We start from the raw sequence: 21,349 nt of genomic DNA, 5'->3' as shown, positions 1-21,349 counted from the left end.
ACAGTCTGGAACAGCGCCACCGCTACGGTCGCAGGTTCGAATCCTGCCTCGGGCATGGGTGTGTGTGATGTCCTTAGGTTAGTTAGGTTTAAGTAGTTCTAAGTTCTAGGGGACTGATGACCTCAGAAGTTAAGTCCCATAGTGCTCAGAGCCATTTGAACCATTTGATGAAATCACTATTTCGGCATTACGAATTTTCAGTGCTAAAAGAGGAAAACTGAGGATAAAGAACTTTATTTTTGGTGTTGATCTGTCCGTTTTTTAAGGCTACAAACAGATAAGGGCGTATGGTGTGGACACAAGCAGCATATAGGCTACTTTTTATTTTTAAGGAAAACTATGAATGAATTGTTAAGTTTTAAGTTTTCTCGTCATAAGATGTCGCAAGTTTCTTGTGACTGTTCTCGTTTTTAATCTTTTAAAGCAAATGGAGCACTGCGCTCTATTGATACCGTATTTCGTAAAATACTTCCAGACTAGGTATGGTTACATTCTGCAATACGACTGATATCCGACGACGACAGAGAGAAATTACCGTATAGACCTGATGTGGGCGAGTCTTGTACACAGCATGTACACGCAGACCATCTGACAGGCCCCGCTACTGGGTAACAGGAACATTATTGTCTGGGCAACACTTTAGCAGTTCTTATGCAACGTTTGTTGCCCGTTCCTGTCGGCATTGTTATTAAAGGAACACTGATCGCTTTTACCATTTTCTGTTATAACGCAATATTTCAGAGCAATGGGAATTTTACGAATAAATTTTACTCATCGTTTGAAAAGGTTTATTTAGGAAGCAAATTTTAGCACTGCTGCTGTGACTTATTGATATTTCGGTTTTTAGACCCGGCTATTACACTGAAGAGCCAAAGGAACTGGTACAACTGCCTAATTTCGTGTATGGCCCCTGCGACCACGCAGAATTGCCGCAACACGACGTGCCATGGACTCGACTAACGTCTGCAGTAGTGCTGGAGGCAACTGACACCATCAAGCCTGCAGGGATGCACATAACACCGTAAGAGTACGAGGTAGTGGAGATCTCTTCTGAACAGCAAGGCATCTCAGATATGCTCAATAATGTTCATGTGTGGGGAGTTTGGTGGTCAGTGTTTAAACTCAGAAGCCTATTGCTGGAACCACTCTGTAGCAATTATGGACGTGCGGGGTGTCGCATTGTCCTGCTGCAATTACCCAAGTCCGTCGGAATGCACAATGGACATGAATGGGTGCAGGTGATCAGACAGGATCCTTACGCACGTGTCACCTGTCAGAGTCGTATCTAGACGTATCGGGGGTCCCATATCATTCCAACTGCACACGCCCTACACCATTAAAGAGCCTCCACCAGCTTGAACAGCCCCCTGCTGATATGCAAGGTCTATGATTTCATGAGGTTGTCTCCATATCCGTACACGTCCATCCGGTCCATACAATTTGAAACGAGACTTGTTTCCAGTCATTAACGGTCCAATGTCGGTGCTGACGCGCGAGGCGTAAAGCTTTGTGTCGTGCAGTCATCAAGGGTACACGAATGGGTCCTCGTCTCCGAAAGCCCATATTGATGATGTTTCACTGAATGGTTTGCACGCTGAAACTGGCTGGTGGCCCAGCAATGAAATCTGCAGCAGTCTGCGGAAGGGTTGCACTTCCGTCACGTTGAACGATTCTCTTTAGTCGTAATCGGTCCCCTTCTTGCAGGATCTTTTTCCGGCCGCAGCGATGTCGGAGATTTGATATTTTATCGGATTCCTGATATTCACGGTACACTCGTGAAATAGTCGCACGGGGAAATTCCCACTTTATGCTGTGTCCCATCGCTCGTGCGTCCACTATAACACCATGTTCAAACTCACTCAAATATTGATAACCTGCCATTGCAGCAGCAGTAACGGATCTAACAACTGCGCCAGACACTTTTTGTCTAGCCGGCCGCGGTGGACGAGCGGTTCTATGCGCTTCAGTCCGGAAACGCGTGACTGCTACTGTCGCAGGTCCGAATCCTGCTTCGGGCATGGATGTGTGTGTGATGTCCTTAGGTTAGTTAGGTTGAAATAGTTCTAAGTCTAGGGGACTTATGACCTCAGACGTTAAGTCCCATAGTGCTCAGAGACATTTAAACTATTTAAACTTTTTGTCTTATACAGACGTTGCTCACCGCAGCGCCCTATTCTGGCTCCCTACATATCTCTATTTTTGAATACGTATGCCTATACCACTTACTTTGGCGCTTCTGTGGAGTGAAAAATAAAAATCTATGTTATAACGGAGGCCAAACAAAGAGCGAGAGATACCTTTTATTCTCTCGATATTTGTTGAGAGATACCGGTTATTCACGGAATGTAGTCGAATTAAATTGGGTAATGCTGAGGGAATTAGATTAGGAAATGAGACACTTAAACTAGTAAATGAGTTCTGGTACTTGGAGAGCAAAATAACTGATGATGGTCGAAGTAGATAGGACATAAAATGTAGACTGGCAATGGCAAGGATACCGTTTCTGAAGAAGAGAAATTTGTTAACCTCGAGTATAGATTTAAGTGTTGGGAAGTCGTTTCCGAAAGTATTTGTGTGTAGTGTAGCCATGTATGGAAGTGAAACATGGACGATAAATAGTTTGGACGAGAAGAGAATAGAAGCTTTCGAATTGTGGTGCTACAGAAGAATGCTGAAGATTAGATGGGTAGACCACATAACTAGTGAGGAGGTATTGAATGGAATTGGGGAGAAGAGAAATTTGAGGGATCGATTGGTAGGACATGTTCTGAGACATCAAGGGATCACCAGTTTAGTATTGGATGGCAGCGTGGAGGGTAAAAATCGTAGAGGGAGACCATGAGATGAATACACCAAGCAGATTCAGAAGGATCTAGGTTGCAGTAGGCACTGGGAGATGAAGAAGCTTGTACAGGATGGAGTAGCTTGGAGAGCTGCATCAAACCCGTCTCTGGGCTGAAGACCACAACAACAACAACAACAACCGGTCATTCAGAACTAAAATATTCGTATCGGTTTTAACTGGTCCGTTTTTTCCATCCCTCGCACCCGTCAGAGCACCCTCGCAGCCAGCAGTGTGTCAGCGTCGGCGCCTCACACCGTCGCACTGCTGTTCTGGCACGCAGCCGGCGCCGAGGCCCGCGTGACGGCTGCTGCTCCCTGTTTTTATTTTTACTGTCCCTTCTGCGACAGCCGGCGCGGCGCAATGTGTGCATCCGCAGCAGCTAACACGCCCGCTACACACACGTCACACATGGCGGCGAGTGCAGTGGCAAACCCGCACCCACCCCACTCTGCCGCACCCAGCGGCGACAGCACACACGCGCTGCCGACGCCTCGCGTGTTGGAAATAGCCCGTGCCCGCGCTGTTTGCTGCCGACGGTTCGCACCGTGGGTAGCGAGTCGTCGCTCCGCCCAAATACTTCCGCATGGCAGCAGTCGCCTCCGTGTCTCTCTCTACACTCATATAATTATGCCAAAAAGAGAAGTTTCAACATCTACAACCATACTCCGCAAGCCACCTGACGGTGTGTGGCGGAGGGTTCTCCCTTCTATTCCAGTCTCGTATTGTTCGTGGAAAAAAAGATTGTCGGTATGCCTCTGTGTGGACTCTAATCTCTCTGACTTTATCCTCATGGTCTCTTCGCGAGATATGCGTAGGAGGGAGAAATATACTGCTTGACTCCTCGGTGAAGGTATGTTCTCGAAACTTCAACAAAAGCCCGTACCGAGCTACTGAGCGTCTCTCCTGCAGAGTCTTCCACTGGAGTTTATCATCTCTGTAACGCTTTAGCGATTACTAAATGATCCTGTAACGAAGCGCACTGCTCTCCGTTGGACCTTCTCTATCTCTTCTATAAACTCTATCTGGTACGGTTCCCACACCGATGAGCAGTATTCAACCAGTAGGCGAACAAGTGTACTGTAACCTACTTCCATTGTTTTCGGACTACATTTCCTTAGGATTCTGCCAGTGAATCTCAGCCCGCTATCTGCTTTACCGTCGTTTAATTTTATATGGTCATTCCATTTTAAATCACTCCTAATGCCTACTCCCAGATAATTTATGGAATTAACTGCTTCCAGTTGCTGACCTGCTATACTGTAGCTAAATGATAAAGGATCTTTCTCTCTTTGTGTTCGCAGCACATTACACCTGTCTACACTGAGATTCAATTGCCATTCCCTGCACCATGCGTCAATTCGTTGCAGATCCTCCTGCATTTCAATACAATTTTACATTGTTACAACCTCACGATATACTACAGCATCATCCGCTAAAAGCCTCAGTGATCTTCCGATGTTATCCACAAGGTCATTTATACATATATTGTGAATAGCAACGGTCCTACGACACTCCCCTGCGGCACACCTGAAATCCTCTTACATCGATCAGCCACTATGAACTTGCTGCAGTCATCATCGTTTGCTTTAGGAGATTTAAAAGCAGCCGTGTTTGGGGATTATATAGTACTAGCGACCCGTCGTGGCTTCGGACGGGTAACAGTAACGATAATGCCTGCGGTTGGACGTCTTGTCCGGCGTAGTGGTAATAAATTATATACTATAACCTCCCTCATGATACACTGTCTATTAGTGAAATCCGTGTCGAGGTTAGCCTTCAGACACAGTCAGAAAAACGCGACGGGGATCCTTATAATACACTATCATTGGTACCCAGAAGCAATGGTCTGCAACACGCCATGATAAGAGGCCGTATAGAAAATCGGAACCACGATAAGTGACTTAAATGGCAGAGAAGTGGGGTGCACGTAGGCCCAACAGCGTCGTCTTTTGTGTGACCGGCCGGCCATGGTGGCCGAGCGGTTCTAGGCGCTACAGTCTGGAACTGCGCGACCGCTACGGTCGCAGGTTCGAATCCTGCCTCGGGCATGGATGTGTGTGATGTCCTTAGGTTAGTTAGGTTTAAGTAGTTCTAAGTTCTAGGGGACTGATGACCTCAGAATTTAAGTCCCATAGTGCTCAGAGCCATTTGAACCATTTTTTTCTGTGACCGAACACGTTAGTGTTACGTAACTGTGAATCGATTCGGAGCCATCATACGAAGTGGAACTAGGTAACCAAGTGCTATTATACATCGCCGACAGCACAGGGTGGAAAATCGGCCTGAAAGTGCGTCTGAACGGGACAGAATGATTGGTATCCGGGAGGTGGGTCCATCGTCCCCCGACACTGCGGCTTGTACAGGGCAAGCTGCTTCTACGTGAGACGTATGTGGAACCAGTGGAGAGAAGAGGGCCGTACACAGTTCTGACAGGGTACGAATGAGACTCTGTGACCACAGCGCGAGGTGACAGCCATCTTGTCCGCCTGGCCGTAACGGATAAAACAGCTTCGTTCACGGTGTTGGCGCGACGTTGGAACACTGCAGGGGGTGTGGACACGTCTGCGTCGATGGTTCGACACCGTTTACTGTGGGATGGACTGGTGGCAAGCGTGTGATTGCGCCGCCAGAACCCACCAACACCGCAGACCGGAACGGGTACTTGAACGTCAACACTGGCATGTTGAGTGGCAAGATGAAGTGTTTTCAGACGAGTCCAGGTTCAACTTGTCCTACAGTGAAGACCGCATACGTGTTTGACACCGCCATGGTGAACGCAATCGGGAAGACTGTATTGATGCGCGGCATAGCGGACGAACGGTAAGTGTGATGGTTTGGGGCGCTACTGCTTGTCGCACACGATCTTGCCTCCTACGTTTTGAGGGCAACCTGAACAGCTACCGCTACCTCGGGGACAGTTTACACCCCGAGGCACTGCCCCTCCTGCACGCCGTTTCATATGCCATGTTTCAGCAGGGTAACTCCTGGCCGAATGTGGCGAGGAATATGCAGGCCTTCTTCGAAGAACGGCGGGTACCACTGCTTCCCTAGCCTGCCTGTTCGCCTGACATGTCGTCTGTCAAATGTATCGGGGATGTGATCGACCGGCAAATTGTTCGTTCTGGTCCCCTTGCAGCCACATTTGATGCTTTGCGGACGCGCCCACGAACCGGGTGGCAGAGTATTCCCGAGGAGCACATTCAGGTGCTCTTTTGATTCCGTGCCACGGCGTCTAGCGGCTGTGATTGCAACACGTTGTGGCGCTACTCCGTACTGAATTCCCACAGTCACAGTGCATGTCCACGTCTGTAATGCTAATCATTTGTATAGTGTCATGTCCCTAATCAGTGGAATAAGTTACATTGTGATGACATCTTTCCCTCTTGATCTTCCACTTTTTCCATACCGTAGCGTATGTATGGTCAAGTTACAGCAATGAAAGTCCATGAATTAAGCAAACAGTTGTTCTTTTCAATGTCAAAACACTTTTCAGTACATCTGTACCTACCTCAGCAGTGGGTGCTAGCTTGCATTCTTGTTCTCTAGAATCTTAGGTTCTATAGATTCTTCTTTTCAAATTTTCGTAGCCTGACATGCTTATTTCCGTTGTGGTTTCCTCATGTGCATGCTATGTTATAGAAATTCACATCGAACCAAGTTACATATTTTTACTGGAGCACACTCGCAAGCTGGGGAAGCGTAACTTCACAAAACACAACGTTAAGCGTATGCATCAGCACACACCAGCGGTCAAGATAGTAACATCGACCCCCTCTGTTAAATGTTCTTCATACTTACGCACCTGGAGAACGTGTTACGACGTGAAATGTCAGATATGATGCCAGGAGCAATCCGTTATTACTCTTTCATTTATCTGTCTTATTGTTGCCTACGTGTACCACAAGTGTTGGGCAATGGCCTTGCCGCAGTGGATACACCATTTCCCGTCAGATCACCGAAGTTAAGCGCTGTCGGGCGTGGCCGGCGCTTGGATGGGTGACCAGCCGGGCCGCCATGCGCTATTGCCATTATTCGAGGTGCACTCAGCCTCGTGGTGCCAACTGAGGAGCTATTCGACAGAATAATAGCGGCTCCGGCCAAAGAAAACTATCATAACGACCGGGAGAGCAATGTGCTGACCACACGCCCCTCCTATCCGCATCCTCCTCTGAGGATGACACGGCGGTCGGATGGTCCCGATGGGCCACTTGTGGCCTGAAGACAGAACGCTGCACTACAAGTGAGTACCTTCTTACTCTCTGTCTGCGCAACTAAGAGCTCTTATCAACTTACTGACAAGTGTAATGCCGTTTTGGAGACCTACCTCAGTTATCAGTTTGCAATTAAATTCTGTCCCTTCCCAAAGGTTTACAGAAAGCATGCTCAAATAACTTACGGAATTTTTTAAGTAGGGCAGTAATATACAATTCGATTTAGCCTTTATGCACACTGTTGTATTACATCTTAGGGTTATGTAGCGTTTATCACAAGTAGTAGACAAGACAGACACGGGGAAAAATGTACGATAACAGAAGTAACAACGTACCAGTCCGCAACTGAGAGGTTTTAGAGAATTGTAAATGTCTCATTGCGAGCCACTACTGACTTCAGTATGAAATATTGTCCTATTTCAAAATTTCAGGAAGTCCTCCATCTAACTGGGCTACACTTTCAGCCAAGGCCTCCCTTAACAAGCAATACAATAGCAAACTCAAAGGAACAAAAAATTAATCACCCTAATGAGGACACACAGATGAATCTCAAGCCTTTGCAGATGTATCCTGCCAGAGAGAGACCAGGGACGCGTTTAGCGGCTTGTGAATCAAAATAACTTCCAAACCCAAGAGGAATTGCTACAGGCGGTAAGTGAATGCTTATCTCAATCTGTTAGGAAAAGAAAATCGCGACGGAGAGTCCATGCAAGGAACATTTGGAGTCGGTCACCTCGCAAGAGGCTAACGATAGCCATATTTTTCAAGATGACAGAAAAGTTCATCGCGATGGAAGAATACGTGGCTGCTGTTCTGAACACTCGCCCACCCTATTAGATCTCGACTGGCCTGCAAAATCGCCTAACTTGAAGCCCATAAAAATCTGTAGGGCATGTTGTAACAGCGGGTAAGATACCAACAGGAGCATCCCCACAAGTTGGTGGAACTGTGCGATCAAATACTAAGAGTGTGGCATAACATGGAGGCGACGCACCTGAGCAACTTTGTGAACTCGCTTCCCAACCGAATCTATGGGAATATCAAGGCCGGGGGCAGCATTACACGGTATTCAATGATTTATGTAGGGTTGGTAAATTTTTTTGTCCAGTGAGCTTACTTTTGTACTTTCCGTGCTGTAATTTCCAGTACACTCGCAGCTGCTAAACGAGGTGCTGCACACGCTATCCTTGCAGATGTATGCAGTACTGACGCAAGTTACCAATTCTTCCAAAGCTCCCGGCTCATCTCGTAAAGTTTGACACTGCGGAACATTTCGCTCTTACACTTCTTCAACCGTATCTAGCGATTGCTGTACACATCATTCTTGTCGTAACACCAGCTAGAAAAACCCAGAGGACTGAGGTCGGATGATTTGGGAGGTCAGGGTAGAGACCTTTCTCGGCCTGCCCATTTAGAATCATACGTCAAATATCGCCGACAACTCACGTGAAAGAGTGCTCCGGTTGCAGTTCACGTTGGAAAGCACATCCAGTGTTATGACTGCTTTAACGGGGACCCAACCGAGGCGTTGTAGCTGATAGTGACATTTCATACCACGGCCGTTATCCTTCACATCTTTAAAGGATGAAACTTCAGCCATCTCCATAGTGCGAAGACCACCCAACTCAAATTGCAGACCTCACCTTTGTAATATTAGGATGTTCACGCTATGACAGACCACACATCAAGTTTCTTACGACCTTTATCAGAGTAAGAATTCACCAACATACATCTGTGAAGGACCTGTTTCGACGGCTGACGACAACGGACTATGTCAGTGTTTCCCAGTTTCTGCAAGAAACGGATATCCAGTTATAAGTCAGACACAAAGTTTCGAGAGTAAGAAATTTTGATATATGGACTGTGTTGAGTGCGTATTTGTACAGACTGTACTAGGAAGTTTACCTGTAATTAATGTAATTTATAATGTACATGCTACGTAAGTGATATTGTATACACATATACTTGTCTGGCTAAATGCTTAATGTCAAAGGCCACTAATTTTATTAAAAAACTCTGATATTCGGTGTGGTTTAATTTGGCCACATACACAATACGCTATTAGGAAAAATACGACCTAAGTATCGTAACTGAAGAAAAAGCTGGCGTTGTGCCGATGTGAATAACTACTACGGCAGGCAGTTCGGAGAACGCGTTACAAAAGCTATGTGCATTACCTGGCGATGCAACGGCGCAGATGGCCACGGCGACGTAAAAGCAATACGCGGCTGTTCACATTTATCCCACCTTGCAATTACCTGCCGTGCCATTTTCCTTCAACAGGCAGATTCCAGACGCGTTGTAAAACCCATTCTATTGTTGGACAGCCAGATGATAACATTTCCCGGACGCGAAGTGTAATCCGTAAACATATTGTGAGCTCAAATAGCTGCCCCGGAAATGGGAATAGTATACATCACCATCTCAAACTGCGTATCGGTTGCAGCAATTTGCAATCATTGTAATGTCATACAATGGGGCATTCGAAGTTTGCTCGTTCACGGGATGAGGTACAGTGGGTTTCTCAATACAAACGGGCAAACAGTGTTGCTCTTTCCTCTACGTAGTGTGAAGTGTGAGGGGAGGTAGCCACGCACCAGAAAATGGCTTTCATTTGCAACGCTCCTCTCTCATTTCCACCGCTCTTCCAACGGACGCTACAATATTCTGCGGATAAAGGGTGCAATATTGCCGCCGTGACACCGTTCCTCCCCCCCCCCCCCCCCCTCCTTCCATCCACCTTTCTATGGCTATCACCAATACGCTGCTGTGAAAATACAGAGCAGCGGAAAGTCAACAGTGAGGCGTTGACATGGCAGCGCTGTAAGGCATAGGAAATCTTTCCATTCAGGTTCAGTTGGAGCGTAACAAGCAGATCAGTTTTTCTGTCATTTTGAGCACAATTCTTCAGGCACTCAACCTGGAGGCGTGTGTCCGTTACTGAAAATAATTTATAGAGAATAATATCATACTAATCTTCGACTGCAGTACTTACAGTTTTGTAACTGTGACAGTACAGGAAGCGGACATGAATGTTGCCGAAGTACGTACCTGAAAAAAAAGGAAATGAAGTGTTCAGTGAAAGCTAAGAGATTTTATATTTTACGACAATTAACAAATATCATCACTACATAAAAATAACAATCAACCGCGGAAGAAGTGTTCACGCGAAAACAACAACAAAAATAATTTACTAACAACTAAAACAGAGACTAAAAAATACAGAAAAATATACAAATCGTAACAGGGACAACATTTGGAACAATTTATATCTTAAATTCCTCACCAATGACGCAATGATTTCTTCGTGTAAGGAAGTGGAGGAGATAATAAAAAAACGGAAAACCTAAATAAAATACACTTGAAGCCGCGTAACCAATGCCTAACTGGCGATTTAGTGCCAGGTCTGGCAAATAAGTTTATATCTAGAAAAAGTATGAAGAAGTGCTAATTATCTCAAAAGAAATTTGAGATAATGTAAAGAACAAACCCATCCAACAATCACATACAAGCGATGTTAAAACCAAAAGAAACTTTTTATCCTACAAAAAAGTATACAATGAGTAATCAGAAATACGATAATTTTCCAACTGGAAAAAACCAAATATTCATCATGGAAGTTCCTACGTTCAGCAAAGAGGAACCAAAGAAAACTACGACGATGGTCAAAATATAACATAAGATTCAAAAACTGTCTAGAAATCAATTGTCCTAAAAATGAAGTAAGATCTGGAGGGAAAATGTGATAGGTGTCTGTAGCGCCTGTCCTAGATTTATCTTCCAGGTCTTCCAAAACTTTCTCTACATGCACCTCCTTCTAAAGTTTGTTAAATTGTGATATCTGTACAGAAATTTTAACTGATGTACGAAAACGTGATCACGCAATTGTAACTGAAATAAAATCTCGAAAATTAAAATGATCTAATGGCTCTGAGCACTGTGGGACGTAACATCTGAGGTCATCAATCCCCTAGAACTTAGAATTACTTAGACCTAACTAACCTAAGGACACCACACACATCCATGCCCGAGGTAGGATTCGAACCTGCGACTGTAGCGGTCGCGCGGTTCCAGACTGTAGCGCCTAGAACCGCTCGGTCACTCTGGCCGGCATTAAAATGATCCTTGTAGACACTTGTTTTATCTTCGTTCCCTGTGTGAACGGAATACGATAGAAAAATGTGTGTCGTTTAACAGCTTAAGGCATCACATTATGAGTGACCTGGACACTTGTCCATTCGAAAGCAAATAATACAGGAAGAAAAAGGGTAACGCAATAATCACAAGTGGTGAGGCTTACTTTTATTTCAGTATGGAGATCAATGAACTGAATTTCCGGTACGGGACCAATGAGAATCCCCGTAAAATGTACGGAAACAATAGTGAGGTGCAACAGTGTGTGCTATTGGCAGGCCGGCCGGAGTGGCCGTCCGGTTCTAGGCGCTACAGTCTGGAGCCGAGCGACCGCTGCGGTCGCAGGTTCGAATCCTGCCTCGGGCATGGATGTGTGTGATGTCCTTAGGTTAGTTAGGTTTAATTAGGTCTAAGTTCTAGGCGACTGATGACCTCAGAAGTTAAGTCGCATAGTGCTCAGAGCTTTTGAACCATTTTTTGCTATTGGCATCTTCGGCATCGCTGTCCTTTATTTGTTTGAAGATGAAAATAGTTCTACTGTGACAGCCACCAAGGGACGTCAGTTTAACATGTTCAGAACTCTTTCGGGACCATAACTAAGACGACGACTAATATTCAACATTCGAAACGTTTATTTATATCATAATGGTGCAAGTCAACATGCAACAAAATTGTCAATCGACGTGATTGGTCGCAAGTTTAGAGAAGCGGTTATTCCACACTTCTTGCCGTCAAATGTCACTTGATTTGACCACTTTATACCTTATTTATCCTTCAAATCCTTCTCCAACACTCAAAAAGCCTGCATCATGGCGAATTTGCTAACGGCCTTGGCGTAGTGGTAACAGCGGTTCCCTTGAGCTCACCGAAGTCAAGCGCTGTCGGGCTAGGCTGGCACTTGGATGGGTGACCATCCGGGTCTGCCGAGTGGTGTTGGCAAGCGGCGTGCACTCAGCCCTCTTGAGGCCAATTGAGGAACAGACAACGGCCGGGAGGGAAGTGTGCTGATCACATTCTCCTCCGTATCTCCACCCGGTGACGCCTAAGGGCTTAGGATAACAAGGCGGGGAAACATTCACATTAAAGTGCTGTAACACACAGCCATGGATCTGCATCAAAGGCATGAAAATTGTGTTAAAGAAAAATGATGCCTGGTTCGAAGTATCTTCACGTAATGAGATCCTCTTGAAACTGTTCGCCTGGCTATAGCTTCTGTGACGTTACGAATGGGGACCCAACGTGCTGCCGAATACAAAGCTTGACTCGACTTTCTCTGAGCAGAAACTTTGAAATTTACCCGAAATATATTATTTGAATGTAAGATAAAATCTTCTGTAACCTTTTATTTCCTGTTAATATTTAACATGTATGCTTGCGCTAAAGCGGAGTTATTCCGACTTCCCAAATGTGTATACGAAAATTAGTTTCCACTGATGTAAGCTATTAGCTGGGTTTGTCTGTATGAGCTAACTCAGTCATTTATTCTTGACTTCTTCTCCCAATCTTTTACACGGACCAAAAATTGCATTTAGCTTCCTTCGGTGTATTGGATTTGGTAATGAAAGCACTTCATTGTTTTTCAGGAAACGTAACCAGAAGGGAATGATTGCAACATTTTGGCCACAAATAAGAAGTTTGATCACTATATTGGATTCTTTTTGAGAACACTAATTGTGACTGCTTTCTGAGGAAATTTGCTTTATTACACTGTTTTTCATCACCAGTACTACAATTTGAAGATCTCACATCATTAATTTCATAATGTGTTGAGATTGTCCTGCAGTACTATCTGCTCTATCAGGAATATTCACCACACTGTCTAATCTTGTCTACTTGTTACAAATTAACTGTGTGCCTTAAATTTGTTGTGTAACTTAAGGATCAAATGGAAAATTATTTATCTCCTTTTGTACCATAAAGTCTTAAAACTTTGTAATTGATGTAAGAATTTTCAGTACACATTCTACAAAACTTATTTATGTAATGCAACGCAAGTATCTTGAACTACAGTGCGCTAACTTTTGGAAACTTGCTTGGAGCAAACGCTCTGAAATTTGTGAATGTTTTTATTTCATCATTAATGCAGCACTATCTGAACTGTAATTCTTCCCTTATTTGGTTGGTTTGGGGAAGGAGACCAGACAGCGTGGTCATCGGTCTCATCGGATTAGGGAAGGATGGGGAAGGAAGTCGGCCGTGCCCTTTCAGAGGAACCATCCCGGCATTTGCCTGGAGTGATTTAGGGAAATCACGGAAAACCTAAATCAGGATGGCCGGACGCGGGATTGATCCGTCGTCCTCCCGAATGCGAGTCCAGTATGCTAACCACTGCGCCACCTCGCTCGGTCTTCTTCCCTTATTTCATCATTAATGCAGCACTATCTGAACTGTAATTCTTCCCTATGTTCCAATCCATGTCTACTCGTATCACGGGATTTCCTTTTCTCTGGGAACTTTGCGATGATATAAGATGACTGATTTGGGAAGACTGTTGAAAAGGCATCAGATGCTAATGTTGCAGGTTTTTGAGGTAAAATAAGTTCTGACGACGCCCCTCTTCGTTCTATGCTGTCGAATGATATAATTTTCTGTGAAACGCTTTATGTAGACTACAGCATCAGGGCTTGGTTGAAAATGATTTCTGTTAATAGAACGACTCCGTTTAGCATATAGGGAATTCTCCTTAGCAAAACCACAACAAATTCACGTATTCTTTACTCTACTGTTAAACAGAAATTGTTATTGTCAGAGGCGCCGCAGCTTTTCAAGTCACTAGAGGCAAAACATTTTCCCTAGATAGGTGATTTAGAAATTTTTTTCCTATTAGTTTCTACAGAGTACGTTTAGTTACCTGGTCCTTGGTGTAAACTTAAACAAGCTAAAAGTATAATTATAGAAAAACCTGCTTTTACATTCCCACATTTTACGTTTTCACGCTATTGACTTTAGTTTCTGTTGGTTTAGACGTAAGCCCTATTCTCTACATTAACTGCTTTCCTGTCATTAAAGAGTTCATATGGATAATACTTGCCACATTTTGCGCTTTTGAACCACTACCACAAGCTTCAAGATCGCTTTACAAATCGATTTATGTGGAAGCTGCACCGTGTTCCCGCTCATGTACAACTTGTAGGATAATGCGTAATACAAATAAAGTACCATTTCCGACACAACAACTCATTCTTTTAATGTTGTTAAGAACGAACAATTTGTGTGTCTGTAAAAAAAGTTCAACAATGTTGCTGAAGTATGTATTTATACATATTGAAAATAAAGTGGTGCTGTATCTGTTTGTTGTCACTGTCGCGTCGTTTACTGTTGTTAACTTTTACCGGGTATGGGTATTTAAATATATCGAGATTTCGTATCCACATTGCACTAAAAGTTTTTCTGATTCGTTTTTGAAACTAAAGGAAACTGAATTTATTCTTCAAACGCTTCAAGAAGTGCAGGAAGATTCTGTAATTACAAGCACTTGTCCGGCAACAGACGTTCCCTCAGCAACAAGATCTCTGCATGCTGTCACACAATACCTTGCTAGAAAAGTTCTGAGACGATTAAACAACAATTTTCTTATATTTTCAAAAAATTAAATTTCTGAAAGAAAAAACATAGCTATTTGAAATTATTCTTTTTGTGATTTAAATTCCAACCTCCTATAGATTTTCTTATTACTTGAGTCCATCTTAAAATTTACTTTACATTTGTCCCGTGTCATTTTAACGTCATTTTATTAATTTTCAGGTGATCTTAATGATAATTTTTCCGCCGACCGGGGTGGCCGAGCGGTTCTAAGCGCTACACTCTGGAACCGCGCGACCGCTACGGTCGCAAGTTCGAATCCTGCCTCGGGAATGGATGTGTGTGTTGCCCTAAAGTTAGTTAGGTTTAAGTAGTTCTAAGTTCTAGGGGACTGATGACCTCAGAAGTTAAGTACCATAGTGCTAGAGCCATTTGAACCATTTGAGAATTTTCCAGGTAACCAACTTTGAGTTCATAATGAACCGTTGTGAACAGCGACCGTACACTGTTGTAAGGAATGCTCGGAACACGGTTCAGAGTCGCAATCTCACTGTTTTTCTTTTTGTTTTAATTATTCTTGCACAACCAGATTTCAGCTGTAAATAGCCACCTTCAGTACATTCGTGAGCTACAATCCATCAGACTCGCGGGGATATCTGTCACCATATGACATTACTGGTGTATAGGAAGAAGGAAGGGAACGTGGCAAGTGTCAATCGTCGTCGGAACGGTGTTCTGTGTAGTTGTGAGAGCAGTACGTCGGAGCTAAGCGAATTCAAACACGTGAAAACAGCTGGTGCTCGTATGGTGGAAGCTTCCGTAACCAACGAAGCCGAAGTGTTTGGTGTTTCAAGAGGCACCGTATCTAAGCATTCTACCGCATACAAGGAAAGTGGAAAAAGTATCATTCGCTACGTCACAACGCGGATGAAAGTGTGTTGAGTGATCCGGAGGGATGCTCATTGGAGAGGACTGTGATGAAAAATAAAGAGGACGACAGCTATGAAAGTCACTGCAGAGGTAAATGTCGCACTCGCGAACACTGTCAGCATCAAAACAACACGAAGTGAGTTACATAAGCACGCAATTGCAGGCCGTGCTGGAGCGTCAAAACCACTCTTCAATGATGCAAACGCTGATGACAGGAAAACGTCATGCCGAGACCATAAAACCTGGACTGTCAAGCAGTGGAAGAATGGCATTTGGTTGGCTAAGTTTGGTGTCACATTCTTAAGTCCTGCCCACGTTTACGTGGGTGTTCGCAGATGCTTTGGGCAGCAGCGTCGTGGTATTCCAAGGGTCCACTCAGCAAGGTCGGAATACTGTCAAGGTTTAGTGACCATTTTACCTGATCAGGCCCATTTCATCGTGCAATGTTTGTTACCTAATTGTAATTCTGTGTTTCACGTCGAAGGAGGCCCTGTTGACACAGCTCGCATCGTGCTGGACTGGTTTTGTGAGCACGTGGATGAATCTCCCCTGACCGCCACGGTCAACAGATCTCAATAATATTGAGCATTTGTTGTTTACTTTGGAGGGAAGGGTGCGTCTGATCGCCATCCACCTACATCATAGTTACCTGAACTTTCCAGTATTTTGGAAGCAAAAAGGCCCGATAAATGGTGGCACTACACGTACCCTTCAAAATGGCGTCTGTAACGAAGGTCCGTTTAAAGCAGAGAGCCGGCACTGAGCTTCTTTTGACAGAAAACCAGAGCATTGCAGATATTCATAGGCGCTTATAGAATGTCTAAGGAGACCTGTCAGTGATTAAAACCGAGCGAGGTGGCGCAGTGGTTAGCACACTGGACTCGCAATCGGGAGGACGACGGTTCGATCCCGCGTCCGTTCATCCCGATTTAGGTTTTCCGTGATTTCCCTAAATCGCTTCAGGCAAATTCCGGGATGGTTCCTTTGCAAGGGCACGGCCGACTTCCTTCCCCGTCCTTCCCTAATCTGATGAGACCGATGACCTCGCAGTTTGTTCTGTTCGCCCCCGAATCAACCCAATCAGTGATTAAAAGCTGGACGAGACGTTGGGTGAGGCGTCTGTATACCGGAACATGGTCGCGCAAACCTGTGCGCCCTCCCGCATGCCGGCAGACCCTCAGGAAATTGAAGAATCGATTTCAGCGTGTTCGGCGCCACAAAAATGCTAACGAACTTCTCCTCCACATGCCAACGCAATTAAGTGGACGACGCAGGCCACTGGGTAGTCCATGGTGAGAGGTAATATCTGAAATTTGGTATTCTGTGGACCTCGGAATGTGTAAATCCCTAACGGTTTCCGAAATGGACTATCCCGTGCGTGCCGGCCGAAGTGGCCGTGCGGTTAAAGGCGCTGCAGTCTGGAACCGCAAGACCGCTACGGTCGCAGGTTCGAATCCTGCCTCGGGCATGGATGTTTGTGATGTCCTTAGGTTAGTTAGGTTTAACTAGTTCTAAGTTCTAGGGGCTAATGACCTCAGCAGTTGAGTCCCATAGTGCTCAGAGCCATTTGAACCATCCCGTGCGTCTAGCTTCAACTACCATTCCGCGTACAAAGTCTGTTAATTTCCGTCGTCTGGCAATTAATCACGCCGGAAAGAAGTTTGCACACCGAGAGGAGCTCATAAAACTTCGTTGGACTGTTCTTCCTCATCCGCCCTACAGCCTGGATCTCGCGCCTACTGACTTCTATGTTTTTGGCGGAATGAAAGATGATGCTCTCCGCGGGAAGCAGCACTTGGGTAATACGGAAGTAAAATGGAACTGCCGTGTGGCTAGCGCTTCCCATCGGGCAGACCGTTCGCCTGGTGCAACTCTTTCGAGTTGTCGCCACTGCGGCGCTTTGCGTCTCGAATGGGGAAGTTGCAGTAAGAACGTAGCTCCGAAGTCGTCCAGTAGTGGTATCATGCAGGCATACAGGCCCTCCCATCAAGGTGGCGAAAGGCCGTTGTACTGAACGGAGATAATGTTCAAAAATATAGTTTAGTAACCAAAAGATTGGCGAATAATATGGTGTATTGCTATCCTGAATAAACAGAACTTTATTTCAGAAAAAATGTGTTGCATTACTTGTTGAACGCCCCACGTACTTATCATTTAGACACGACTTGAAGCTCTTGCTGTTGCCACCGGTTATCCTACAACGTATTACACTACTGGCCATTAACATTGCTACACCACGCAGATGACGTGCTACAGACGCGAAATTTAACCGACGGGAAGAAGATGCTGTGATATGCAAATGATTAGCTTTTCAGAGCGACACCTACAACGTGCTGACATGAGGAAAGTTTCCAATCGATTTCTCATACACAAACAGCAGTTGACCGGCGTTGCCTGGTGAAACGTTGTTGTGATGCCTCATGTAAGGAGGCGGAATGCGCACCATCACGTTTCAGGCTTTCATAAAGGTCGGACTGTAGCCTATCGCGACTGCGGTTTATCGTATCGCGACAATGCTGTTCGCATTGGTCGAGATCCAATGACTGTCAGCAGAATATGGAATCGGTGGGTTCAGGAGGGTACTACGGAACGCCGTGCTGGATCCCAACGGCCTCGTATCACTAGCAGTCGAGATGATAGGCATCTTATTCGCATGGCTGTAACGGATCGTTCAGCCTCGTCTCGCTCCCTGAGTCAACAGATGGGGACGTTTGCAAGATAACAACCACCTGCACGAACAGTTCGACGACGTTTGCAGCAGCATGGAGACCACGCCTGCGGTTGCCCTTGACGCTGCATCACAGGCAGGAGCGCCTGCGATGGTGTACTCAACGACGAACCTGGGTGCACGAATGGCAAAGCGTCATTTTTTCGAATGAATCCAGGTTCTGTTTACAGCATCGTGATGGTCGCATCCGTGTTTGGCGACATCGCAGTGAACGCACATTGGAAGCGTGTCTTCGTCATCGCTATACCGGCGTATCACCGCTATTCACGTATCGGTCACCTCTTGTTTGCATTGACGGCACTTTCAACAGTGGACGTTACATTTCAGATGTTTTACGACCCGTGGCTCCACCCTTCATTCGATCTCTGCGAAACCCTCCATTTCAGCAGGATAATGCACGAACGCATGTTGCAGGTCCTGTGCAGGCCTTTCTGGATACAGAAAATGTTCGACTGCTGCCCTGGCCAGCACATTCTGCAGATCTCTGACCAATTGGAAACGTCTGGTCAATGGTGGCCGAGCAACTGGCTCGTCACAATATGCCAGTCACTACTCTTGATGAACTGTGGTATCGTGTTGAAGCTGCATGGGGAGCTGTACCTATACACGCCATCCAAGCTCTGTTTGACTTAATGCCCAGGCGTATCAAGGCCGTTATTACGACCAGAGGTGGTTGTTCTGGGTACTGATTCCTCAGGATCTCTGCACCCAATTTGCGTGAAAATGTAATCACATGTCAGTTCTAGTATAATACATTTGTGCGATGAATTGCCGTTTATCATCTGCATTTCTTCTTGGTGTAGCAATTTTAATGGCCAGTAGTGTAGCATGGTAATGTATTGTTTTTCCATGTTTTTGTCCATCCCTGTACATTATCAGCTCAATCAGTTACGGCAGCAGTTTGACGAAGGCCTCGCTGCTACTACCTATACAGTGGCTTCCAGTGTATATATTCATATGTAAGAAGGAGATTAGTGTTTAAAGTCTCATCGACAACGACGTCATTAGAGGCGGAGCACAAGCTCGGATTAGGGAAGGACGAAATAGGCAAGCGGCCGTACCGTTTCGAAGGATCCATCCTGACACTTGGTTTTAGCGACTTGGGGAAATCACAAAAAACCAAATCAGGATGGCCGTTTTGATCCGTCGCCCTCGAGAATGCGCGTCCAGTGTTCTAACCATTGCGTACCCCCCTCGCTTATTAGTATGTGGACGTAGAACGTCGTTGAAGGTGTATTCGTGCTTCAGGCGTATCCCAAAAACAGCGCATTTGCCGGTAATGTTTTCATATCGGGCCGACTCGGATCCGCAGCGCTCGATGATGTATTCTGTCGAGGCGAGGCATTATACGCTCCGCCGGCCGGCAGCCTTCTTCCCAGAACGCCACGGACACTGTAGGGCCGTTGCTGATGCCCGCCCTGGAGCAGAGGATGAAGCGATCGGTCAGCGGACCCGGGCATAATCTGATACGTTTCCCCCCACCCCACGCGCCCGCAGCAGGCGCCGCCAGATATTGCAGAACATCAGCGCCCGTGCGAGCGCGTGCCGTGTGAGCTCCGGAGAATATTGCGCCGGCGGCGCCGAGCTGTGAATCCCGCCAGCTGCAGCCCGCGCTATTACTGCCATCGTTCCTTCTGTTTCGCCCTCGACTGCGTCCTCGTACTCATCCTTATCCTCATCCTCTTCCCTTTAGCCCATCGTTTTCTTCGCCGAGGGGGAGACCTGAGACGGGGGTGGGCAACAAAGGATGACTGCCATGTGACGCCGACGTCTCTGCAGTTTCCGCCGTATCGCCCGTCCAGATCCTCAGCTCTGACGTCCTATGGTCAGATTATCCTGCGGACCGGAGCCTAATGTATCGAATCTACTTCGTCTGGTGGTTTTCATGAGAGAAAACTGTGCGAAACCCTTAAATACGATACTGTAGTTGCTGTGGGCTTCTCCACGAGACATCACGGCGCCTAGAGCATCAGCAACCAAACTGACAGCCTGCAGCCGCGGTTGCCCGCCTCGCAGGCACACCGAAGCACTACACAACCGACAGGCAATATTGATGAACGGCCACAACAACAACGACAACAACAACACAGCAAAGACACCAGGTGCCACTACCGGCCCACATAAACATAAATATACAGAGAAGTTGCAGCATTAGAAAATTGTAGCGAAATGCAGGAAGATCTGCAGCGGATAGGCACTTGGTGCAGGGAGTGGCAACTGACCCTTAACATAGACAAATGTAATGTATTGCGAATACATAGAAAGAAGGATCGTTTATTGTATGATTATATGATAGCGGAACAAACACTGGTAGCAGTAACTTCTGTAAAATATCTGGGAGTATGCGTGCGGAACGATTTGAAGTGGAATGATCATATAAAATTAATTGTTGGTAAGGCGGGTACCAGGTTGAGATTCATTGGGAGAGTCCTTAAAAAATGTAGTCCATCAACAAAGGAGGTGGCTTACAAAACACTCGTTCGACCTATACTTGAGTATTGCTCATCAGTGTGGGATCCGTACCAGATCGGGTTGACGGAGGAGATAGAGAAGATCAAAAGAAGAGCGGCGCGTTTCGTCACAGGCTTATTTGGTAACCGTGATAGCGTTACGGAGATGTTTAACAAACTCAAGTGGCAGACTCTGCAAGAGAGGCGCTCTGCATCGCGGTGTAGCTTGCTGTCCAGGTTTCGAGAGGGTGCGTTTCTGGATGAGGTATCGAATATATTGCTTCCCCCTACTTATACCTCCCGAGGAGATCACGAATGTAAAATTAGAGAGATTAGAGCGCGCACGGACGCTTTCAGATAGTCGTTCTTCCCGCGAACCATACACGACTGGAACAGGAAAGGGAGGTAATGACAGTGGCACGTGAAGTGCCCTCCGCCACACACCGTTGGGTGGCTTGCGGAGTATAAATGTAGATGTAGAAGGAAGAGGTCGCTGCAGATCCCGGAACTATTTTCACACGTCAAACCA

At 45.8% G+C, this 21,349-nt stretch overlaps 1 protein-coding gene across 1 annotated transcript in view; it reads right to left on the bottom strand.

Annotated features, from left to right (window-relative positions):
• The window catches only part of LOC126412919 (uncharacterized), a 342,642-nt gene extending 322,646 nt beyond the window's left edge, over window positions 1-19,996 (bottom strand). Inside the window, exon 1 of the mRNA XM_050082808.1 lies at window positions 19,853-19,996. Within this exon, the coding sequence (XP_049938765.1) occupies window positions 19,853-19,996 (144 nt within the window). The remainder of the gene's footprint in view (window positions 1-19,852) is intronic.
• Between the last annotated feature and the right edge of the window lie 1,353 nt (window positions 19,997-21,349).

Source organism: Schistocerca serialis, chromosome 7, assembly GCF_023864345.2.
Source record: "Schistocerca serialis cubense isolate TAMUIC-IGC-003099 chromosome 7, iqSchSeri2.2, whole genome shotgun sequence".
Lineage (NCBI taxonomy): Eukaryota > Metazoa > Arthropoda > Insecta > Orthoptera > Acrididae > Schistocerca > Schistocerca serialis.
This window is presented reverse-complemented; position numbering and strand designations above follow the sequence as displayed.